The 27,001-nt window shown below is 41.9% G+C and overlaps 2 protein-coding genes across 10 annotated transcripts in view; one reads left to right on the top strand and one right to left on the bottom strand.

Moving 5' to 3' along the window:
* The window catches only part of LOC124175042 (transcription factor Sox-2), a 304,766-nt gene that overhangs the window by 7,118 nt on the left and 270,647 nt on the right, over positions 1-27,001 (top strand). The window lies entirely within an intron of this gene.
* LOC124175043 lies at positions 18,001-23,593 on the bottom strand. Its single transcript, XM_046554879.1, has 4 exons — positions 23,473-23,593; positions 21,295-21,545; positions 20,089-20,316; positions 18,001-18,605 (listed from the first exon to the last, which is right to left on the bottom strand). Exons 2-4 carry the CDS (start codon positions 21,532-21,534, stop codon positions 18,552-18,554), a joined length of 522 nt encoding a protein of 173 aa, XP_046410835.1. The 5' UTR covers positions 21,535-21,545; positions 23,473-23,593; the 3' UTR covers positions 18,001-18,551.

Genomic DNA, 27,001 nt, shown 5'->3' on the forward strand with positions numbered 1-27,001 from the left:
CACACTGAGTTCGTTTTTTCTTAGCTCCGTCTTTCCATGTTCTATGTCTTTCGCGTTCCAACCCCACTCCATGTTCCAACCATTGTTCGGCCGTTCCTTTATACAGAGTAAAGTATCTACAGGCGTGACACAATACCAGGGTGGCTGGGACGCGCGGCTGAGAATCCCTCGCACTCTCGTTTCTCTTTCCGTGCCTTCTTTACCTATAGAGAAAGGTACCTGCCTCGTTTCATTTCTTCTTTCATCATGCTTTTCCCGCAGTTTCATCGGCTAAGATCAGCAGGTTCTATCACGAGATAGGTATGCATGCGAGCAGCTGTCCTTTTTGCTGGTATTCCGAGTATCACCGCCACCTCTTTACTGGCGAGTCATTCAAATCTCGCTTACCCCAAATGAGAATCCATATTGAATGATGTCTGAGTATGCAAAAGGGATCCTTGTAGAATAAAACGGGCCATCACTTACGTAGAATCAAATTAATTTATTCGGATTTAGTCCGAACCTTGGGGGATTTAAGTTGAAGTAATTCTTCCTCAAAAAAGACATATTCACGTTGTCGAATTAATGTAATCATTTTGTAAATAACTGTTGTTCATTTTGTGTTTTTTATTTTTTTGGTAATGGTGGTGGTGGCGGTGGTTGAGTCTTTAGCGGAGACTAGGCTTCTTCGTCAAGTGACAAGGCAAGCACAGTTTGAAATCAGTCACGCCTGAAGCCAGTGTTTCTAATTATTGTACAGTCGGGTAGCCAGCAGCGATAGGCTTTCTTTATGCTGGCAACGTGCTATTTGCTAATAAGAATCTTTTCAAAACATCTACCTTTGAACACTACACATTCAATCTGTGTAATTTAATATGAACTGAATGGTGGCATTAATTAACAGAAGGCATTCATGCAAAGTCGACGGTATTCTTATCTGGAGGCTCCTTAGAAACCGTCTGCGAGCTTTTCACGAGGCGTATAATATGACGTGTGCATATTATAAAGCCTTTCATATTATCCTGACAAAAACAGGCTATATAAACTATTAGAACGTATTGTGTGCGGTTTTGGTGGTGCCTCGCTTTGTAGGCATACCTCCGTTATCTCTGCCTATTGACAGAATTTTTGTATTCCACTTGCCGAGTTTGCCTTCAAGGTCCACTTGACAATATCCACCAGTTTCTACAGTTGCTACAGTTAATAACAATCTCTGATAAAGCCAGGTTATCAGATATAAATTCACCGACAATACAGAACACGGAGTGAAAGTCAAACGTCGGTTCTTCGATCGGTCCTAAAGAGCGATGACGAGAGTACGACATTTTTTTTTTTTCGCGTTTGCCGATATCTTCGAGTCCCAAAGACCATCAGGCCGCGTCGGTATATCAGTATTATAGCATAGAAGTACGAAAAGAGTCCACCTTCCCGTTCTTCTCACGTGGTGAGCACTTCCATCAACCTATTCTCTATTCACTAGCAGACAAAGCTTGTCCTCCACCCTGCCGCGGGGGTCGGTCAAGTCACCCTCCGGAGGCTCAAAAGGGCTGGAAAGACCCCTGGTCGGTGTATTATTCTATAGCCGTGCGTGGTTACCAAACTTATTAACTGGGATGACCAGCAGGACGTGCCTACATTTTACGATTGCGTTATTTATACCGCGGAGCCATGGTCATTATCACCTGACAGTGAGACTTGACACTCTTCGGTTCGCGGACGGTGCGCAACCAATTGCTCAATTATTTTGTCAGAAGTACAAGCGTATCTATAACTGTAACCATTTCTGTTTGCAATCTTTAAATGCAGCCAGATTATCGATCGTGCTGCCTATACTTACGTTCTCGGTTTATGTTCAAGGGATGTTGGTCATTTTTTATTCGTAACCGACAGGTCCGGCAAATCATACTTTGAATCCTTTTTATCCCCTGATTAATTTCTTCAAACTATTGGGGCAATGATTATCTTGCTGATTCTTACCCAGTTTGCAGATTCAGCCATGTCACTTTATAATAATGAAATTTACAGAGCTCTTGTCGAATACGATTTACTGAATTTTTAGGTAATACTAAAGAGCAGGTCCGGCAACCCTTTCAGTTGCGGGTGAGGTCGTTGCTCCTGTAAAGTCCTCACGAAAAAAGCCGGACGACTTTTGGATCTTTCGAGCGTTTTCGCTTCTTCTCTGAAGAAATTGCACGTATTGCGGCTGAAACTTGTCGTTTTCGGTAATTTGTTTCTGTTTGTTTTTTTTTTTTTTTTTCTTATAACTTCCCCGACAAACGGTACACGTGGTTTGTTGTACGTGCATTGATGTCGCGACACCCGGTGTATATGTGCACATATAATATATGGGACAAAGGGAAGAATCCGTGAGCATACATCGCGCGAAGTCCATCTCGCGGAAAAGATGGGAGAAGAGGAGAGCCACGTTTGGTGCGGATATGGGGGAGTGGGACGGGGGTGGGAGGGGAGGAGGTCCTGGCGCACACGACGCCGGGCGTCGTCGCGGCACATTCACGTACGTGCTTCGGCGTGACGTCACCGCATTGTTAGACGAGCGAGCATTGTAGTCACTATTGTGAGTCTCGCCATTATTCTAAGACAATCGTCCGACACAATGAGATGAGAGGACGAGTAGAATGGACGGACGATTCAGCGTGCGCCCAACGACGACGACGACTACGATGATGACGATGACGATGACGATGACGACAATAACGATGACACCGGAATTCTCTCAAGAAGAATATCAAATGCTTCAGCCTCCTCGTAACCGCCACACTATCGTAGATCACGTTATAATGTGATTTCTCGACATTCTTGTTGGCCTTGTGATTTGTCCAATCGATATTTTGACCATATTGTCTTTTACAAACTCTCATTGTAATTAAAGGGATAAACGAAATTAATTTTGATGTGAAAACTTGCTATGCGGGACTTTATAGAAATGGTTTACATGCGGTAGTGAATTCCAGAGTTCGGTATGAGTGTGACATTTTCGATAGAAGGAAAATCGTCACGAAAGGATTCCCTGTCCTCAGTTTCCTCTTTGTACCGATCTTGGTACCTTCGCTTCTTTATGCGTGAACACAGGTAGTAGAGGGCTCTAGTGGTATGGGTTGTACGCATAGTATATAATTTTACAGCATATGTATGATCACTTTATTAGTTAATCCTATCCCAAATACATGCATAAAGACTTAACGATCGAGGGAGAGAGAGAGAGAGAGAGAGAGAGAGATAAATAGACAGACGGACAGACAGATAGATAGATAAATAGTTGATAGAAAAAATTTATTGACGCACACTTCGTTGTACGTTATAAAAAAAAAATATTGAAATAGTAGTAACAATAGCAATGATGCAGCATATTTAGCATGACATACACGACAGAGGAAGAGAGAGAGGGAGAGAAACAGATAGACGACAACGCCACCGAAAGTTTTCACTTCTGTTGTGCGTTCCACGACGCTCACCTTTTTTTTCGTACAAATGTCATCTAGGTAATTTGTGGTTATTCGCAGAATCCTTCAGCCCGAAACTTGATCTAATTTTGCCCCCCCCCCCTCCCCAACGCCTCCAGAACGGTGAAATTGCAAAATTTGAATACATGTACGTGTATAATTGAACCGGAGGGGTATCTGATCCGCCAGGCCAGCGAACGATCCAAATATGCATACCCATGCATACGTAGTATTCGGAAAACTTAAGAAGCTCGTGCGGTAGACGCCACATGATCGTCGTAAACTCCTGGGTAGCAGAGTTGTGTGAGTGGCGCCCCGATGCCGAGGATGAAAGGGGGGAAGGAGGGGTGCTCAACGCAAGAGTAGGTGTACGTACAATAGATTTGGAGGTCGTATAAGCTGTGTTGGTGCCGCTGCTGCATTGTTACATCACCAAGCATTGTTGCTGGGGGTAGTTATTGTGTTGCGAACCTGTTTTGTGACCGATCGAACCGGATCGCACACCCGTTCGTACGTCATTCGCCATAATGGATACCACAGCCACAGGAACTAAGCCTTGGAACTGACGGTGGTTCGATGATCATCTAGATACTGAACTTTGACCGTATACCAGTAATTTCTCAACACGCGCTTATTAGCCTTTCGAGCCAATTGTATACGCTTTCGTCACTTTTGAGATGTCATGTCGCCTCAGGGGTATTGCAAATTGGTCGATTTAATAATTCTCGGCTTTATAAGGAGAGAAGAATTGATTAATTATCTTTATTCATATACAGGAGCAGAAAAAATGTCATAAACGAAGCATGTTACATAATAGCTTCTTTATCCGTTGCGTAAAGACAGGAAACTAAAAGGACCATTGTTCTTAACGTATTCAGGAATACCCCAGTCTCTGTATGAACTAGGTTGTGCAAAGGTGGCGTCTTTGTATCGTCGCGGACAGTAGAATTTCGCGTTGAAGAACATTTGTACCAGAGAAGCTGCGATGCTGCAAAGTACGGCGCATGCGTGCTGCGTGTGTCGGTATGGATACACAACAGCGCATACATGCATACGACAAACGCATGCTGCAGGCCATAGAAATTCCCTCGTAGGAATACACACAGAGTTATAGTGCACGTTGTTATTTAAGCCGTGCATAATAGAAACTCTTTTATGCCTCTTGTGTTTTACATTTGAGACCGTGTCGCTGCAGAGGTTCCTCGAGAGGGCGCATTCATCGCGTTGAATGCCTCCGTGTGCGCACAATACTTTCTATAGCGCCAGGCTGCGTCGAAAAATTACGCTCTAAGGATACTCGCTGGTTGTCTTATCTCGCTGCGTTCACCTCGAGACGCGGCCAACGTAGCTTCTGAGTTCTGAGAGACACGCTAACGACAGGGTGGATCCTCGATGAATCCTGACTCGGAAGCTATGCTCCGAACACTCGCTTGTGCACAACCTCGACGAAGCCGCTCGAGCATGGCTGGTGGGTGGGAACAACAGGTGTATGCTGAGACAAATCACCCCGGCCGGATCCCTCGAGGAGTTTTCTCGCGGTTATCGCAGGGTGGCAGGAGGGGAGGAGGGAGCGTGCTGTTGCGGTAGGTTTAGATCTTTTTGCCAAGGGTCGTGGGTGAGAGGTTGGACCATATTTGGACGTTTGATTCAAGCGTGCCCGAGGGATGAAGGAAACGGGACGGAAATTAATTCACTGCCCGAAAGCTTGTTCTGTTCATGAGGTTGCATCGCATCTTCTAGTTTTACTGAAAAATTCAGTATACGATATGTGGATGGATTGGAGATAGATAGATATGTTTGTCGTTAGAATTATGTTGGGAAAGGAGAGCTAGCACAGAAATTTGAAATGAAGAGAGTATCTTACAATTAGCCTGAATTGAGAACTAGATTAACTTTATAGAAACAGAGAAATACCAGAGCAAGTGTAACAAGAGAGACAGGAAGCGAGAAAGGTAAAGGAGAAAGAAAACACTGCTAGCATGGCAAGACATGCAGTTGATCGATATCTAACTGTCCCCATCCTTCAGCTCAAGCATGTGCTGGATGAAGGGTGTACTAGAAAGCTGCAAGATTTTTGGACGTGTTGATGTGTGCTGAAAGTGCATTCCAATTACGGACTCCCACTGCCGCAAAGGAGTTTGTGAAACGCTCTTTGCGGGGTCACGGTGGAACAAGATCCACAGACACACGCCGAGATGGACCAGACTCGTCAAGAATACGGTCATGAATCAATTCAGCGAGGTAGGCGGGCTGACCTGATCAATAATAGAATGAACGAAGATTCCGTTACCTGAGAAAAAATAATGTAAAATATAATTCGTTACATTTGTCGGTAAAACAGGAAGGTACGACATCCCTTAAACTCGAATATTTTCTGTGGAAACTTTCGAGTCTCCGTGTAAAAGGGGTGTTATAATTTTTAGATCGTTGCACGTGGTGGGTGGCAGAGGCAAAGGGTATTGTCGGTAATGTAGGTACCTAGCCTTCCGCCGTGCGAACGTGCCTATACGTCTACACTACATAGCCTGTGTATGCGCCCTTATTCAACTCTTTTGTCTAGGCAGCCATTCTCTCGCACATTATCAGGCCTATTGTCTCTCACATTGTTACCCCTTCCCCGTCGTTTCATTGTTTTGCAATTTCCCCCACTTAACCGATATGCCCGGTACCCCAATGCCACCCTCGAGCTAAAACTACCCCCTGACGCCGTTGCGCCGCGAGGTTCGCGTGCCATTGGTTTCCCTCTGCTTTTCGCCACGATTGCTCTCTCATATCTGGTACATCTGCCTTCCGTGCATGATCAAAGCTTACGCACAAGTGTACAAGGGTAAGAAATCAACGCGTATCCAGCATTCGCGCAACTTTGTACACAACGTTAACAGCCATCGCGACGATGACAATTTACTGGGGAGTCTGACGCTCTCCCCCGGGTAACTTGCGTCGCTACATGCACACAACCGTCACAGATATATGTACGACACACAAGAGGAACCTGTTAAGAGTTCGAAACTGTCGTCAGGGCAGTCCGTACGATCTCCACACGCACGAAATGATAAAGGGTGGATTTTACTGTGCAGTTCGGCAGGGGGCGGAGAATCACGGAAGCACCGCGCGAATAAGCTGGCTTCTATCTTCCTCTTTCGCTCTTCCTCGTTCGTTCCCTCGCTCTCCGGTTCGCCGGTAGCCGAGGAGAATAGACGAATTGTTCGGCTACGGCTTTTGTCTATTTTACCGACGTGATTTCCGAGGGCTTCTATTCAAATCATTTCGAAATATTCTGAACTGAATATGTTGTACGGATTCGTGTACCGCCATTCCTCATTATTGTGTCCAATTTCGTATGCTCGTGAAGCCGAAGCATGGAGACTGATTTCAAAAGTTTTCCTACACACAGTCTCTCTCTTCATGGATTCACAATTATTACCACTCTCTTGCATATTATGCAGAGCGTATGAAACGGTGCTCCAGAGGCATTGTCAGTTGTCGGATAATTGTACATAGGTGAACCGATTTTTTTTTTTTTTTTTTCAACACCTTAAGAACACGCTTCTGCCATGTTCATACGCAATTGGAAACATAGCTGACTGTCAACCACCGAATTTGCCGTTGTGGGTACCCATTGTAATCAAAATGGTTGCTATATACTTTGGAAAAAATGTCTGTACGGTCACGAACACGCGACGTCGAATAGCGGAGAACGAGGAATATCACGGTGAAACGGAATGGAGATGATCAGCAGAACAACCGAGATAACTGGTATCTGTGTCAGGGGAAGGGCATATGGGCGTAGGGTGGATGGGTCGGCAGACTCGATCGGTGGTAGAAATGTCTGCACGTTTACCGCGATCATTGTGAAACGGATCCGTACATGGAAGGCGGGCTTGTGCGGGGAATAGAATTATAGATAATGCACCCTGATCCATTCAATTCGTGCAAAGCCGACGCGCCAACACGCCGACGACTAGATGCTGGCCCAGCTCGCGGACCCCGAAGCTACAGAGCCGAGCACAATAGTCAATGCCGCGGCGGTGTGGAGCATCATACATGCTTGTGAAACGGGCACAATAAAGGAACCGCGTATGATAATGCAAGGTATGCGCTGTTCCCGCGCTGCGCTATTCGGTATTCCGTCGAACGGGATACAGGAAATACTTGGTACCCCGACCGGCACCAATACACCTAGGATGGATGCGGGAGCCACGAAAAGCTGGCTAACCCACCGGGTGAATACCTCCGACAGAATTGTTGGAGTGACGCGTTTCCCCCCTCTCGGTCAAACGACGCGGCGCTTATGTGCAGGTGCTGACTTTACCGCCGGGTGACGTCCACCTATCACTATGACATCGAAAGTCAACAGACTCTGGCTTCTATACCCAAACCTAAAAGCCTCATTGTCGTCTTCTCATCAGAGTCAGAATGCACCGGCAAAGGAGAGAATTGAAAAACGGCTTCAAAGTCAGTCTGGATTTGAATTCGTGCAAGTACTGATATGTTGCGCCCATCTCGATACTATAGAAAAAAATACTGATCGTTCGCAGAGCTTATTTTCAGTTCGACGATTGCACTGCTGAACTCTCTGGACTCCGATATTTATACTGAAAAAATTTGTACCACGAAGTAGATTTTGAATAATTGGCTATGGTAGGTATTGAAAATTGCTCCGATTAATGAATCCTGAAGATGCAGATCAAGGTGCTCGGATGAAAATTTTGAGCGCGACCGATGCCAAGGTGCCATACTTACTTACAGTGATACCGTGAGCGATGAATGACGAGTATCAAATCCTGAGCTGTCGACACATCGTAACCTGCAACTATAATAGTACTTTAGATGAGGCGACCCGAGGGAATAAGAAAAAAGGGGCTTCAGCTTGGGACGCACGGGAGAAAAAAAGTTATGGTGTATTGGTGGCGTAACAAAAGGTATATGGGGCGGCAGCCGCCACAATGCTGCGGCTTGGCTGACTTCTTTGCGTGTCAAATGACTGAAAAGCTGGTGGGCGGAGGGGAGGTGTGCCTCGGCATGAAAGGCGTGCGCTTTGTTTGGAAACAATGCCGATACTCCGAGCTACATCCTCATCTCCATTCTTCGTCTTGACGCTGGTAGCAGTGCTCGGAAAAGGGTTACTTTATATTCTTGTGATTAAAGTTATGGGTTACTTTCGCTCTATTTACTCATCCGGTGACACAGCCAACTCTTTCTCCAGACGCTCGCAGTGTGAAAGGTTTCAGTTTTCTTTCCCAGCTGGGGATCCGCAAGGTAAAAGAGTCCTCCGAATCTAATCATCATGGATCAGTGATCCGCACCGATTGAGTTTACGTCGATTAGAGGAGTCATCGAGCATTATAACCGAGCCTCCCTCGAGCTAACGAGAAGCTGACTTGTGCCGCTGGATTCTTTGGCGCTGCGGTGAAGGGCAGGTGGGGAAATATGGGGATCCAGCACGCGTCGTGATCCCCTTCCACCAGGCACCAACCACCAACGCCATCTCGATCGGCCAACCATCCATGCCAGCGTCCCCTGCGATCATGACCAATCTCAAACAATATGCTACTCCCTGGTAATCACCCGGGACGGACCACGTGCGGTGAACTGTTGAAAACTGTGCCTGCACCCTCGTCATTTCGAGAACTTTTCACTCCACCTACTGCTGGCTTAGATATGTGTGATTGTAAGTGTAATCGGAAGGTACACGTGTGTGGCTGTGAAAATCACTGAAATTATATTCCGCCGTGGCTTCCTCAACTCTTGATCCAGTGAGATAGAAGAAGAAGAATTAGCAGATGGTACGAAGATTTCGACACGAATTCACCAATTAACGGGTCGTTTTAATCAATTCTTACTAACTTGTGTACTGCAAATTAAAAATGCTTTGCCGCGAATAAATTTTGCGTCTATGTATATCTGATATTTAGGTACTCGAACAGGTTTTTTTTTCTTTCCTTATCAGAAGTGATCGGCTTTGGCGCAACCCGAATGGTTCTGTCATGCTTGGGAAATTATACAGTGAGTCAAATTGTGATACTTGTGATTTTGTATTGAAAAAGCTGTTGAGAGTCATGATTAGAAGAATAAAGGCAGGGTGTTTGATTCAGCGAAGGCGAGAATTACACGGAGATTAAACTATGACGCCCACCTCCGCGGGGGCTTAAGATAGCAGATGGTAGCGGAAAGTGTAAATCAAATCTAGTCCGCAAACAGAACGTTCGAAACGTCATGGAAGTTATCTTCATTGGGTTATCAGGATGATTATAAATCACGGCACCCTCATCGAGTCAAGTTATAACTGCCCCAATGAAGGGGTTGATGACTATATAATGCAACAAACCATCATCCCATCAATATTGCACCCAGACTTTCTCGTCGTCGCGTTTGAGGGCGCAGACGAGGACCGGCTCGCCTCGGGTTTCTTCATGCCCTTCCGAGGGTCTCGATTTGGGGATGGAAGGTCACAGCACTCGTTGCACTGCAGTCGTCCGTGACATTTATTTTAGTCATAAAACATCGACGTAGAATCCCCCCTGTCTACTGATAATTAAATTCCTTTATTAGACTCTTTCCTCCGTTAACTAGCTGCTGCGAATGCATGATGCCATACAGCGAGCACAATTGCAGCAAGATGAATTCAAGAAATTCCCAAACTTCTCACGCAGATACATCGCGCACTGTTTCCGAAGTCTCGCAGTGATCGCTGGAACATTGAGGCAAAGTATCTTTGCAAGTTTTGCGACCCTTCAGCGACGTTTCGATGGCAGCTCTTTTACATATGAGTGCAATATTCTTGTAATGATTCAATGGCTGTGTGGCATCGGAACTTTGTTTTCAGTGCTAAGGTTATATACAGAGGCGGGTCACCATAGCTAATTTACACATAAGTCGGTTTTTGTTCAAAATTTAACGGTTCAATAATCGAAGGTCAGACCTTGTCGACGAACAAATATCCGATGTTAAAGAATCTTTGCACTGTCGAACATCACGCGAAAATAGACCCAGTGACGTGTCTTTCGCTTGGTACACTTCAGCTCTTGGGGCATATGTAATTAAGTCGGTAGGAAACATTGGGTGCTGGGTAATACGGAAGACGGTAGTAAAACAGTTTCCCGGGCTACTTTACCGCATCCGTCTCGCCTTTACCGTAGCATGGGATGTTACTCGTCATTCCTCGGTATAAATCCTTTGTTCTCCTGCGTCGCATGACACAATCGCCGCGGTAATATACAAGTCATAGAAGCCGATGCAGGTTTCTACGTTGTACAGAAACGTCAGAGTATGCGCCAATTAATTCAAGCGACTTGTAAAGCGGATTGGATACCTTATACATCCCGCAGACTGCAAAGAGGTCCCAAGGTTTTCAAAGCCGCGGAAAGAGATTGAGGATTGTATCGGCGTGAGCGATAAACGAAGATGTCGCGATTGCTGGAAGGTTAAGGAGGAGAAGAGGGAATGAGGAGGGCGGGGTTGAACAGAAACGACGCCAAAAGGACAGCTCATAACAAACTATTGAAAAGCTGCCGAATGAAAAATCAATGACGTCGCGCGAGCCGGGGGTCGATGAATGGAATATTATTGGGCCATCCTTTCACGTGCTGCGAAGCGCCAGGGCGGTGCTGCGGAAGCTAGAAGACCTCATCTGGCGGTTTGTATAGATCGCGGGAGCGTTCGCGTGCTGCGGGAATGGTCGCTATTGAATCTATAGGTTATGCCGGTATGGATGTATGCGTCTATGTGTCTGTGTATGAGTTCTTACATTTCATGATTTATCACGTGGCTTTCAGCGCGCTCAAAGCTCTGAAAGCGTGCAGATTGATAAAAGGAATAATAAAGGACGTGAAATAGAGGGACTGCTATGGCTCCATCTGATAAAGCGCGGAAATCCCACCGCTGTCACCGTAGCGGTTCGCATCATCGCTACCAGTTTCATTTCCGCGCATATTGGCTGCACCCAACCTTGCCAACCTTCTTGAGACACGGTAATTTTATAGTCAAAGAGCGCAACTCTTCTGGTCAAAACTGATGAAGGAAGAGAACTCGATGGACCATCCGCGAGGTTCCGCTCGAACCAACGTGTACGTCTTCATTGATCTATACGAAAGTTGGGTACCTGGAACGATGGAACGGTCGATTAAAATCCGGAAATAAACGTTATTCGAGGACTGGAGAGAGTCATAACAGTTGGAAACGATGAGGGAAGGACACAAGAAAAGGTAGAAAGGGAAAGGGTCGCGATGGTGATGGAGTTGGAGTTGGGGGGACGAACGGGGGCGGCGCACGTCTCTCTTCGGTCACTTGACCTCTCGTCTTTTGCGAATCTCCGTTAAAGCCTTGCTACGGCTCGGCGTTATCGGCAGTTATCGGTCCGTGACGTCACACAATGGGGCAGACAATGCTCGGGACAATACACCCTCCGTTCCGCCTCCCCCTCCTTGCCAACTTAATAAACATAATAGCTGACTCCGCCACCCCCGCGGTTGGTCACAATGAGATCTGCCGAAGAGATACCGGAGATATGACGGCAGCTATATCAACCATTGTACGCGATCCAAGTTTTAGTTTCGAATGGATAATCCTCTCCCCTACCTGCCCCCCCGTTTCATCCTTTTCCTCCTCTTTGCCGCTCACTGCTCGCCCGCATTTCACTTTACTGACAAAATCAAGTTCATTTTTCGCGTTTTGTCGTATTCCTTTATTCAAGGAAACCGTACAGTCGAAAATCAATACCTATTTTGATAATTTCATTACGAGATGGTCGCACGACGAGTTTTTATCGAATTAATGAAATAAAAAAAAAAAAAGAATCTAAAATTATGAACCAGCTTTTTGATAAGGATTTTTTATTTCGTATTGCATTCAAAATGTGGAAAATTTAGCAAACTCTTTCAATTTCGGTTCACGATGGTTCATTTCGTATGGATAAAATATGACTTGTCGCAGAGTGAAATTGAATGAATATACCAGGTTTCAACGTTCTAAAACGATTCGGGTTGAAAAATCTTTTCTGAGATGTTGTTTATAACTTTTAATCATTTATTTCTCGGAAGAATCACAGTAGCTTGTAAATGTATGACTTTTATAAACACTCAACTGGCTATTATCTCGTAATAAAATTACGAACAAAGTGTACATCTTGGACTGAAAAACCTTTTGGAAACTCTTCGGTAAATTAATGTAGGTACGCATAAGCAGTGATAGAAGTATTTGGATATAAATAATTAAGATTACAACGAGTCGTTTGGATAGTAATAAACTCAATTCCAATCAGCCACGAAATTATCGGTTTTTTTTTTCTCTTTTTTGGAGGTAGCACCTCGATTTTCTTTAGGGCCCCATTTTGCCCCGTGGCCCGGAAAATATATAACGTCACGATCAGGGTGGGAAAAAACCACATTTTTTATATCAACAAATTGATTCTAGTACCTACACCTATATCCTCGACTGAACGGGAAAAAGAAGTAAATCAAGATTGGTTATTTCATGGACCACATGTTTATTAAAAAAAAAAAAAGATTAGTTAGATGGGTATACTGATTACATATGTATATACATATTATGGTGGGTGGAAATGTATACGGTTAATGAGAACCGATCTGATAGTTTCCATAGTGTATTTATATTTTATTATTTCCAGGAAACGGGAAATTGTGATGATTATCAATAAGGCGGACGCAAAAAGATGAGAAAACTGAAAAAACTAGGAAACGCGGGGATAAAAATTGGCCAATAAACTACCGTGAGACGTTGTATTTAGCAAACATTCGGAATATTTGAAGGCATCGCGATATAAAGGAAACGACCGGATACATCTAATATATGTATGTATACATAGGTACGGTACGGGGGCGCGAAGTTTACACGTCGCAGGCAACTCCATAAAATATGAATAACAATTGAACCCTGTCGCTCCTCTATATACGTAATATTAGCGTCTTTTTTTTATGACCGACAGGATTTTTATGCTAATGTGCAGGACGAGGGTAGGAGCGTCTGTTCGGGCAAACGAAAAATTGTCACTTGAATTTGTCTGGCAAAAAAAGTCGTCTCGTAAAAATAAGCAGGGTATCCAAGGAGGGTGCATATATATCAACGCTGTACGCAGTATTTCGTGCCAAAGTCTCATGAAAACTCAACGAAATAGGAAAAGGCGGGGGATCAATTGTTCGATTGTAATATAAAAATTCCCGGCTGGTCACGCGGTTCGGGAACGAGGGGCTAGCTATTCAATTGTGGGAAATAAACTGTTTCACGGTTTCGAATTGCATAATGTAATCAGATGGTGCAAATATTGAAAATGAACGTCGAAATGGACGGTATGAATTTGATTTCGGTTTAGCCGACGGCACCGCGCGAATAATTCTCAATGTACGACTTGACGAGCTGAAGAAGAAGAAAAAAAAAAGATACGAGTCGAAATATACACTCGCATGCATACGACGTACGTTTTTTTTTTTACTTTTTTTTTTCTTTTTCAGTACACGTATACTCGGAAGGTTGCAAAGATGCCTTTGAATCCTTAATTCCCTTTTGAAACTTTGCATTCTGTGAGGAAAATAGCGAGCGCGAGAGAACGAGCCGGTATTCTTCGGCTGAATGAAGTATTGAGAGGAGGCGCGTCGAGTTTTGTATGGGTAACGTCTTGTGCTCATCTTCTCTTCCCGCTGATGTCGCAGATGACCTGCAGAGACGGGCGAACGAATTACTGTACGATGGTAGGTACACTGAGGATTTTCTGCGCAAGTGTGACAAAATTTTGTCATGCCGGCCGAGGAGAAGAAGAAGAAGGCGGTGAGAGGCAAGTGTGCGAGGGTTGGTCCTTGCAGGACGACGCGTGCCGCATGCGCAATTCCCTTCAGACCCCGTGTCGTCTCGTCCTGTTCGGATAAAATTTGACGATACAATTTTCTTTTTAACGTACGCACACATGCAAGCCTATGTACCTGCCTGTCTGCCCTGCCCCATGAATTCATAGCGAGGAAAGCACCGGCCCCATATTCCTCCGGCTCCTGCATTGTGCCACGTTCCATCGCGTTCTCAACTGAACTGAACTCGACTCAACTCAACAGTGGAGACACAATGGGTGGCATGAATAAGTATAACAGACAGACACCGCTACAGACAGACACAGGTAGCACCGGGACCAGTATGTGAATGAGGAACCCATTTGATAATACTCCTCCACAGCCACCCTGGTCCATTGTGTCGCTTCCTATTCAGCTGCTCTATGCGCCCCCATCCAACTTCTCTCTCTCTCTCTCTCTCTCTCTTTCTCTCTCTCTCTCTCTTTCTCTCACCCCTTACCTTCCCCGCGATGCCAGTATCACCGCGAAAATCTTGTCCCATCCAATCGCGAATAAGATTGAAAAAAAAAAAAAAAACGGAGAATAACAGGTGGGAAAATAATCTGCGGTTAGAAATACCTTCTATAGTGTAGGTATGGAAAATTGTCAGAAATTAGCAATTCGATTACTCGTGATTACTACGTTCGTAGGTAAGTTTTTGTATTCACCTTACAAATCAACTTGTTCCGCGATGTGAACGAATAATTTTCGGATAACTGTACTTCAGATACCGTAACGCTGTCGATTTTGAGGGACGGCCCCGGATTTTGACGCTCAAATAGCGGAGCCTCGGGTGCAGGTGGGGGCTTTGATAGCGTGCACTGACAACAATGAGGCAGAGACAAAAGGCAGGCAGGTACAATAGTGATGTTAAACTCGAATGATTTTTTGCGATTTTTGATATTCCTCCGGCGGTATTCCGGCCCTCATATTCGGCCGGTTCCAGAGTTTCTTCTCATTTTTTATTTCACTCCCTTTGGGCAGAGTTTTAATTTGAAAAAAAAAGACCCCGCTCGTCCAGAGAGTTTAACATATTGATGTTCGTGTCTCAAAATCCAAATATGATCACACCCGTCCTGCCAACACCCGGTGAGCCGATGAATGGATCGCATAATGCCGTCATTCATGCACATGCGATGAGCACACATGAACCTACACCCGTGTCCGTAGAGCTAGTCACATCTGGGCAACGTGTCGCGAGCGGAAAGCTCGTATTTACACGGGTATTCAGGGAGACGGAACGATAATGATAATAATACTGACATAATAATAATAATAATGGTAATAATAACAAAAACGACTGCAATAATAAAACTTTTGCCGCAGTCAGTGATGCCTCCGGTTCTTTCGACTCATTTGCTACGAAATCTTCGTGAAAATTAGCCCAAGTCTCGAGTGAGAGCTTTTTTCGTTCGCTTGATATAATTGAAAAATTATTCTAGGTAATTCGATTATTGAGATTTTTTTTCGAAGGTTTGAAATGTATCCGAGGTGAAATTTCATCGTAGAAGAATTTTTGAAGTTGTTTGATGAGCTGTAAAAGCGTAACTTATCCCAAGACTTTTAAAGTCTTGATTTCAATTTCCTACGAAAAAATCGGAAGACTGACTGCAGCTATTGTGCAACAAGTTAATGCCGACGGTACGAAATTTGAAACTATTGAAATACGTACTTTTTTCAATTCGTCAAGCTCTTTTCGTGAATTACCATTAAGATTCGAAAATCGTTGATTTGCCATCTGGCGTCATATAGTTGGTAACATCGGCTGCTTGACATCTAATTAACAACGTTATTTTACGTCAGGTGTTTCCTTCCATTTCTACAATGTTTCTCGCGTATCGACGTAACAGTTAAGCCACAGAATTTGCATAGAATTTTCCTTCTTCCTGTGGTTAAGAAGTCATCCCTAACCTCAATTTTATGGTATAAATGAACATGTCTCTGTCTGATCTATCTTATTGCTCTATTGATGATTAAGGAAGTATTAGGAAACTGTCTCACAATGAGTACCTATTGAACTGCAGCGTTGACGGTTGAGCACCTCGAATTGCAGCAGGGTCGGAATATATCTCTAGACGTACGTTCATTGTGTCGTGGCGGCCTATTGACGGAGCGATTGTTCCCTTAACAATAACATCAATATCCGAATAGCCAAGCACATTTCACGCACATAACAATCAAGAAGCGTGAAGATAACCGAACTACTACCTGTAGTGACGACATCTTTGCTCCGCGGAAGTTTCGAACGATTCCCCGGAATAAGTGTCAAAGTACCTACCTCTGACTGTTTTTTAGTCACGTTTTGAACACTTCTGACAGCTCTGATTACTTGACATTTAACGTAGAAGATTCTCACGTAATACGAATATCTTCAGAGGTCTGATTGAAATTCAGGAAATTGGTAACTTTTTTCAATACTTTGGAACTTTATCGAAAATCTTGAAAATGTATTCATCGTCTATAATCTATTTCGAATGATTTCTGTTACTTTTAACTGTTTTTTAGTCACGTTTCGAACACTTCTGACAGCTCTGATTACTTGATATTTAACGTAGAATATTCTCACGTAATACGAATATCTTCAGAGGTCTGATTGAATTTCAGGAAATTAGTAACTTTTTTCAATACTTCCGAACTTGATCGAAAATCTTGAAAATGCGTTTACCGTTATACTTATAAACTATTTCGAATGATTTGGCACAAATTTTTATTTGTATTTGGATACATCGATTGGAAACAAATCTACATATTACACATAATTAAAATAAAATCAGAGTTCGTGAGAAATTCGTCTGAATTTTTGAAATACTCGTTCGAAAGTGGTTGCAGGAATCCTTTTTCGCCGGGTTATTTTTGGAATGTAGAACAACTCACGCGGCTCGGACGAAACGGTGGGTACGATGATATTTTAAAAGCGCGGTATTGGCGGTCACGTGATTCGGTGAGAGCACGGTACTGGTGGTCGGTGGATGCGCGGGGGTGGCGTGTAGGTGGGTCGGCGGTCTTTTGTCTTTGCCATTATTCGCAACAATGGCCGTCCATTGTTAGAGAGAATAAAACCTTTATCACTATTGTTGCCCGATTGTAAATGCCTCCCGTGCCGCTTTAGATGGTTTAAATGGTAGTTTCATTTTAAAAATAACCACGGTCATATTTCTCGAGAACATTTATCTTCGCAACGGTCAGCCGTCTCTGGACGATCCTTCTCAACTACATCATTTTACGCAAAAGGCACGGAATACCTGTCGCAACAACGGCAATCGGCCATCAACCGAGTTTTCATCACGCGTGAATCGTTTTAGCCTAACTTCGCAAGCATCCAAGTGCGATAAACTTTACGCAAATTGTCATGTAGGTAATTCTATTTCGTCGCGTTGAGTTGATTGAATTATAAATAAATTTAATATTAAATACGATTGCTTGCATCTGTACACTCGTTTAATTTTTTGCGGTTTTGTCTTTTTCTCGAGATAAAATTGTTCTTAATTTTAGTAAGAACAATGGTCAACGTTGTACGTTGTGATTGATCATTTGTAAAATGGTGAGGCATGCGTAACATAATACAATAATTAGGACAGCACATCACTTGTTACTTATGATAAACATTTCACACAAGTAAAGAAAAGATATATGCAGCGTTACTTGCATGTAAGTAGGTACGTACAATTTCTATAGTAAATCATGAATCGGATAGTGCGTGCAGAGTTATTTTCCTCCGTAACGGATAATCTACCAAAAATGCACTCCTCCGAAGATTACAAAAGCATTAGAGATTATAATGTATTCTTATACGTGTAATAAAAATAATGCGATCATCTGATATTATATTCTTTTGAGTCTTAACGTTGAACAAGTATAATATAATACAATATAATATAGTAGTATAATATATAATGTATAATGGATTTCGAGACACGTCAATATTGCACATTGTTGCAGCCCGTAACCAGCATAGGAACTATTTTTCGTCAGTAAAGAATATAAAAAAATTCTTTTCAGTCATCAATACAAGAGCGCTACGTAATTTTCGGCTAAATCGTACACCGTGTTCGTGTATACTGTATATATAAAGTCACCGATTCAGTTTTTTCATCTTATACTCATTCTCTCATGCGCAGTGCTAATAAATAAAATCTTTGGTCTATCATAAAACTATTAATCATACTTAATATATTTGTACTTCGTAGCGCGTTAATCGAAATTCCGTTATTATTGCTGGCTGCCGCGTAATTTATCACAGGTTAGTTAGTTACGTCGTTCGCCTGTTGTGTAGACGACGTTAAAACGAGAGAATTGGCGATGGCTCGCAGAAGCTGCAGTCCTGACACTGTCTCTGGAACAAACATTGAATCAACAAGATTATTCAAAATTAATGTGCATTCCAGTATCAACAGTTTCACGTGACTTTAGTGGAGAAGTGTTATAAGATATTTTTCAAAAAAATTCTGAAAAATTCTTTTCAGCTTTCATTTACTTGCCTGATTATTTTTTCGCAAGTTGAAATGTTTCAATTTTTATGAAAATAATTATTTTTTTTTATTATTCTTTCAAACACCAATAATTCTCTTGTCGTACGGCTTCGAATTTGATCAGATCGAATGTTGCCTGGCGACGGAATACGAATGAAAGTGTACGAGACTTGCAATTGTCTTCACGAAACAGAAAAAGAAGAAGAAGAAGAAGTGTCATCGGTATAATTGCATATGTGAATTGATTTTAGAATTTTCTTAAATAATTTCGATTATAGTACGCAATTGTGAATGATTAACATCATGTCGACGATTTCCCAGTACAAAAGTGACGTCCAGAATTTTTTTAAAACAGTCGGGCGTGAGGCGACGTCTTTGGCAAAGAAGCAAAAAATGCCCCATTTTTCCGACCTGGCGAAAGTGAGCTGATTTCTGTACTTGTTGTGCGTCAGCATTATACCTTAAAAGCACTTGGCCAAAAAAACATTTTTAGTTATAGAAATTCACGGCTTATTGAAGTATCGATCCAGAAAGTTACAATAATTTTTTAGTCAGCTCGTGTCCCGTAAATTTATCATCCTTACCGTGAAATCGTAAAGTGAAAGGAAAAATTTAATGTTTTCATTTGCCCAATTGACGTTGAAGAGGATGAAAAATTTTGTAAAAATTTCGGTCAGTTGAATTTCTTCTTTATTCACCCACGCAGGAAGGTCTGAGGTTATCAAAAATCTGGACCAGATCGGCAAAGTTGACGAATATAAGCTTGCCGAGTTCGTCTTCGAAGTTCGCGAACGTCGGGACGCCCAGCAAACAGTTTTTTCTGGGACAACGGCCGATAACGTATCCCTACAATCTTGTAGAGAAAGCGGTTCACTTCCCTGTTGCTCGTTATTGTAAAATCACCTGGAGTCTCAGGTACTGGATGATATCTTGCGTAGCCTGTTTGCCAATTTTTGCCACCCTCAATTCAAAACGGAAAGCACAAACGCAGGCCGATTTGTGTCGAGTTGATACTGACAATGTTTCGAAAATGTGAATATACCGACCACCAAAGGATGCAGGAAGAAGACACAATAATCGTTTATTCGATCGAGTCTCTCTTTTTGAACGATTTAGAACCGGATGCACGCTCGAGGAGTTTTTATACGAACAAATCAGATCGATTATTAAAATATATATTAAGATGTAAACGATGTTGTTGAAAATACCATATTTTTATACTTCGGTACCCTAATCGTGTTTTTTTCCTGTAAAATTGCCACATTCGGCAGTAACCCTTGAAGACAAAAAACAATTTATTCATAGTATAAAAGTGGTGAAAAATGGTATAGTGTATATTCTCATTACCGTTGGATAATCTTCGATGAGGCCGTGTTCACCTAGACGATGGTACGAGGAACTGTTCGCCGTGAAAATTGAGTGGTCATTCCGTCGAAGATTCGGGTGTAGTATAGGCCACCCGGGGCCACGGATGTTTCCCGCCAAATCTAACAAATCTCTGCTTCCGTAGGCGATCGTAGTAGTCGGTGGACTAACCACGAGGCATTGGAGAGGGCGGAGGAGGTTTAACAGGGGCTGCAGACGAAAAACTGAAGTTGAGCCTTTATACGTATAAGTTTAATTCCTGCTTGTCGAGAAAAGATGGAAAAGTTTAAACCACACAGCTCATAATATCGCAGAAAGATTGCAGTAACGTAAACTGTCAAGATATAAAATAATATTTCAGATGTGTTGCGCAATTTTTTAATTTTTCAGCAGTTTCGCAATTTCTCGAATCTTTCGTATCGGATATACTGTGCAAAATTTCGGTGAAAGGCTTGAGTAAGTGAATAAAAAAAATTTCATTAACGTTTCAACGGTTGAAATATTGTTAAGATATTCGATTCTACAGTTTGGGAATGGATATTGATTCGACTGTAAGGAACGAGGGGCTGGTCACTTAAGGAATCATTGAAACATTTCATCCAAAATCGGACAGGGAATCGCTATAAGTTGTTAGAAATCGCTCGAATCGGGTGATTCCTGATTTCCTCGCAATTTCTGAAAATGTATAGGAAATCATGGGGAATCGACAAAAAAAAAAATCATATGATTTCGGAAATCACTCGTCCACTTTCCAACCAAGCAAGCGTTTGTCTTCTTTTATATGTGAAAAACGTTCAAGTATTCATGAAAATGTTTATAAGAGAATAAAGAAATTATTTCATTTTCTTTAATAACCTACGTTATTGATTGAATACCCATGTATCCCTAATCGTAATTTGATTATTGTTAATCTATGATAATTAATCAATGTTCACTTATCGACAGTCTAGAAGTCAATGATTTCTGAGAAATCACCCTCGTAATCGTTGGAATCAGCAGATATCACACGAAATCGCTGGTAATCTCATTGATTCGGAAATCACGGAATTCGCAGTCGAAATCACAAGAAATCGATTCCTTTTAGAAATCGTTGCGTCACCGAATTTGCGAATGACCAACTCCTCGGTAAAAAATTATTCGATTACAAATGTTCTCTAAACTTTGGGGGGGGGGGGGGGGGATACGGACCTGAATGTCCTCGGGAGTGGTTGGTCTGGATTCGGCGGGAGTTGAGAATCCTGTTGAAGTTGCTAAGCTGCTGAAGCCGCTGCTGAAGCCGCTGCTCTCGCTTCCGCTGCTCGGTGATATTGGCGCCGGGGCCACCCCCGCCAACGCCCTGACACCTAGATCGTACAGGAGGCGTACACCCAGGGCGTAGAAATGATCCGGCTCCAAATCCGAGAGCGGCAAGGCTATCGTCAGCGCCATTGCCAATTCTCCTGGGAAAAGTAAAAAAGTTTTTTTTTCTGTCTCGTTTGTTTTAACACATTCGATTTATTGCACACCGTAATAGCGTAGAATCTTGATTTAAGTTTTTTACGATTTTCTCGAGGCATATTGAGAAAAATTTCATTTGTTACGAGTTACTAGAAAAATTCAGTGAAACACGTATCGTTAAAAAAACTGTTTGAATATTGTTGGGATTAACATTTTGCGCTATTGTCGATCTTTTTTTGGTAATTACGAACCAAAATCAATTTGTTCGGTTTACTGTACTTTTTTTTTTGTTAAATAAGGCTTTAACGTCAATTTATTGTTGCACGAGTATTAAATTTTCGCAACAGTTACAAGAAAATATTGTAAGAGTGATCGTAATGAGAAAGAATAGTAATTTTTATTTTCTACGTAGAACCATACTTTTTGATTGTGGTAAAAAATGAAAATAGTTAAGGACTGAGCGGTAACCGGAACTAAAAATTTTTCTCAGTGTATGCTGCATAGGGGTAAAATTTTCCGACGAATCGAATTCCTGTTATTTATTTTACAGAATTATTCTGACACTACGAGAAAAATGCTAATTTTGAAGAAAAAATAACTCAATTTCTGAAACATGTCCAAAACATGTCAAAACCTTCCAAAAACTGTGTCTTTACTCACACAAAGGCACTTTGAGTCAATATTTGCATTTTAAAGTGAATGGCTTAATTCTCCATCAGTATTCATCTTGATTAGAAACTATCGGGTCCAAGAATTTCAGATGAATCGATTGATTTTAGTACTGCATAATTGTGGTGCAAGAAGGGATGAAAAATGATAATATAATTTTTTCCAAAACAACACATATTTTGTACATTTATTCCCGTTATCGTGCATGTAAACGAAATAGATAACTGTCATGCTCAAGCAGGGTGTTTACATTGGATGTATGTATATTCCATAATGGTCATGTATTTAAATTAGCTAGTGTTAGGAAATTTAACAAGGAATAACGACAACATTATACATCGGGAACGAGATGGTGTTATTCACTGTTATGTTGTTTTGAACGCCGAATTAACTTGCGCGGCAAACCTTATATGACATCAAGTAGAGTTTCAACTTTCACAACAAAAAAAGGGGAAAAGAAAAATCACAATAAATAGACAGAATAAATAATAATTTCGAGCATCGGCAATTTCACGAGGTCTATGCTCTGCACCGGCTAAGAATTGAATTATTTTATTCATCGCTGATAAAAGCACGAGGTGTAGCTCGTAATCTCGCCGATATCGTATCACGATTAGGCGTTAACCTTCCGTGGATGAAATTTTTCACATTATTTTAACAGAGCATTTTATTTTCCCGTTTATCTTTATTTCTAGAACTTCTTTAGATCATTCACTTCTGTTTTATACCGTGTACAGTACCTGTACGTCCTATTAATTTAACAGACGCGACCACTTCACAAAAATCAAGCTACAATCAAGTTATAGAATAATTTAAATACACAATTTCTGAGGTTTCAATTGCCATATTCATTGTAAGCATCGTTGACGTTGTTTTAGACAATTCACACAGCAATGATCGTTGGCCTTGGCTTAAGCCTGGGACGTGGCTTTCGTTATCAAGAAATTTATTTTACAGTACATTATCCATCCGTAGATTATGCTACCTGTATTAAAAATATACGTCCAGATAGATTCAAATCTAAATTATTCGATATCGTTAATGGGATGAGGCCAAACTAATAGACTTTGGTAAAATCATTTATTCACAACACGACCGTCGAGTTTCAATTGATGCTTTTCCAGCTGTGACAATGCTTTACAGAATTCGAAAATCAAAACAAAAATGGTAGCAATTGCCGGCTTGAAACTTGTTAATCTCGTACGGATTGCAAGTAAGTTTTTAAATTCTGATCGTTTCATTATTTTTTAATCTACTCACTTATTTCTCTGTGAATTTCAATGAGTGTCTTTATTGCGGCGCCGCGAATTCTCAGATGATCTTGTTTACGTTTCGCGTCGTTCACTGGTCGCCTATTATACTGTGGCTTTGTAATACTGTATGACCAATATTATCGAAGACACCTGTCGCCCCCGCGTCAGCTGACCTTTTGACTAAAATCGCCGGCTCATATCATTCGATTTTCATCTTCGTCTATGCTCGAAACTGAATTCTTTCAGTTCAGAATCGACAGATTGGCAATCAAAGCATTAGGAAAAAGAGAAAATATTTGTATAGAGTTTAAAGAATCATCAAAACAAAAATTAATTAACAAAACTTTTCTCACGCATTTTATCTATTATTACATAGATAAAACTGAGCAGTCCACGAAAATAGTAATACTACATGATTACGATAGCTATTTTTATATTGGATCAGCGGTATTATATAAATTTCAATACCGAAGTCGCCGCTACTCATCGAAAAAAGATACATTTTAGTAAAGAACAATTTTGTGATAACAACGCGATGTGTAAGACCGAAAGAAATCACGTTTTGAGAACGGCCGTCGACAAGGCACCAGACCGGAAGAAGCTCTTATATCTCTAGATTCAAGTTTAAAACTACGCTTCATTCTATTTCATTTGCCGTGTTTTTGCACAGGCATATAAAATGTCGCGCGTCGAACTAATAGAGAAATTGTTCGCTCTTTTCTCGACGATATTCTTAGTTCCACTTACCGGCGAAAGCCGCAAAGCCTTCTTCTTTATCAATCTACCAGCAAAAACTCTTCTACCGACACTGGTGATTCGGTTACTCGACGGTGTTACCGACGTCTGTTACCGACTGATGCGCAACCTTCGTGCTCTGCAGGTATTATCTACGGCGTTGAAAGAATCGTATCAACCACGGTCCAATTGCTCGTCGAGCTCGTGTTTTCACGGGCCGCCGCCGCGCGGCTTTGATTTGGGAGAAAGTTGGAAACTTCTCTCACTAGTGCTGGTATCAAATACTGATTTCTATATAACGATCGAATCTCTGCCGATATGACGGGGTGGTCCGAAACTTCTCGGTTGAAGGACCGTATACGTCTGTGGCGGCCAACGACGTGTGTAACTCTGCGACGAATTAATACGTTGGGACAGAGAAATGTGCAAGGAATTTGCGAGGGGGAGGAATACGGTTTTATACATGAATCACACTTAGCAGCTTATACGTCTATTTGTTCGTACTAATTAGTCTGTAAGGTAAAAACTACGCCATTCGCTGTGATATCTGATCTCTAGGGTTGACACAATTTCTCTCAAATCTGCTTTTCCAAAGTTTTCGCTGGACTTTGTTGAGCAGGATCTTCCCAATCAAGCGCTGATACCAATGCGTAAGAGGGGGCCCCCGCCGTGCCTCCCAATGCGCTATAGCACCAGCGCATTGGGGCGCAGACACAAGGTGTTTGAACAACAAAAAAAGGGCCCTCTCTTCCCCCATCACACTATCATCACACCACAGCTGCCGAATTAAATCTTGCCAAAACAACCGCATTATATGAAGATTTTCCATATGAGAGCAGGTTGTGATTCAATCTATGGGATTCAAAACCACCAACGACGTATTCGTATGCGACACTCCCGCTCGAGTGCTTGTTGACCGTAGCTCCCCCCCGAGCATGATATCACAGTCAGCGAGTTCTCACAAACCTGGAAGCCATAGACGTATGCGGTACTTTCTAACGATACCGTAGCAGTAACTATGACCACCCTAATTTTTGTATTTGAATGGAATTTTTCATGTTTCTATATCCTAAGATTCCGAAACTGCAGCGTTGTTAGCTCGATTTAGCTCGATATTCGTTGGGATCATATAATTATAAAATATACTTGTGCAATTCTCTGTACTTTCGTGTATAAAATTGAAAATAGCCAATATTCAGTCCTTGTAATGCGTGCAGTTCAAAATGAAATTAATGGGTGAAATTTATTTCAATTATTAATTTTCACCCCAAGTTAACTTTGAAGCACCGAGATTAATTGATTTTCAGTGAATAATTGTCAATCTCAGGCGTTTAATTGCTACATTAATTCCACTACAGTAATTGCTATACCTGCCGTTTATATCCAAAGTAGTTTACAAAGATTTAGTTCAATATCAATTAGTTTTAGGGTCTAAAATTGAAGCCGAAAACTAGCGAGAATAACAAAGATTTCACAGAAAGTTCTTAAATATTTTCAGATTCCCAATTAAGGAATGAAAATTCGAGGCCAAACCACAATACCGGGGGATGTTCAAAATACTCGAGAGATATTTTAGGATAAGTTCTGAATTACGAAAAAAGTTACTATTTCCTTAAAAGTTTCGTGAATCCCGAGTAATCCAATGTGTTTGAAAATTCTTTGCATAAAATCTTTGAAGGTGTTCGAGAATTGCGTCAGAATAATCCAGGATGGAAATGAACCCGCGTTGAACTTTTAAAATCCAACCCATCCGGATTTTCATACAATTGCTCACGAAATTTGAGCATTTTCGGCATGTTTGAAGATCCAATCGGTAAATAATGTGATGCCTCAACAGCCCACTTTATCAATTCTTATTTTAGCAATACCTGTATTTTTCAATGTGCAGATTTTTTCGAAGTATTATTCCCTGCTTGGCATTTAGAATAATTTAACTACTATAACTATATATTGATGCAGAGAGTTACATATTTATTCTAAAACATCTTAACGAACAACTTCGCGCGTACAACTCCACACTGATGTAATATTCAGGTCCTTTTTTTATTCGTCTGTCACGTCCATCTGGTAAAAAAACCAAAAGTAACATCATTATTTTTATCTTGAAAACTTAAAAATGAAACAATCGTATTCGGAATACGAAATGCATATTTCTTATTGAACGTCATCAATTTGCAGTCTTGATCTAACATGACCGATCACGTTCCTTCAATTTGCAAAGTGTTTCGATTGCGTCTTCAATATATTACGAATGATAAATCTTTGCCTTCTGAGACGTGAACAGTTACATTTTTTCTTGTTAAAAATGCCCAAATTATTCAATATCAATTTTTTTCCTACTTTATCTGCTTTACTTTTTCCCAAATCTTTTTTCATAGAAAAAAAAAAAAAAAAAAATATGGATAGGGTTTACACTAAATATTTTTTTTTTATTTTTAAATATTTTTACATCTCGGGGTCAAGTTAGAGATGGTTAGAATATGTGGTGACGGAATTTCGGCGATGCCAGGTGACCCGCGAGCAGTCGCACGTCGATTCGATTCTGACCGACGAGGAAGGGATCCGCGGAGGACGTCAGCGACCTCGCCGTGGCCACCGGGACGTCCGCGACGACCCATCCGGCTGCCCTGGCAACGCACATGCGCCCCTTTTCCACCCCGCGAGGAGGATGGTCGGGGATTGGCCCGGAGTAACACCCCCTCATAATGGGCTCGCCCGTCCGGCAGGCTCGCGGGCACGGAAGCCATATTGATTTCCCTATGTTTCCCTCGTGTTGTTACTATAGCGCCCGACTCGACGCC

This window comes from Neodiprion fabricii, chromosome 2 (genome assembly GCF_021155785.1).
Source record: "Neodiprion fabricii isolate iyNeoFabr1 chromosome 2, iyNeoFabr1.1, whole genome shotgun sequence".
Lineage (NCBI taxonomy): Eukaryota > Metazoa > Arthropoda > Insecta > Hymenoptera > Diprionidae > Neodiprion > Neodiprion fabricii.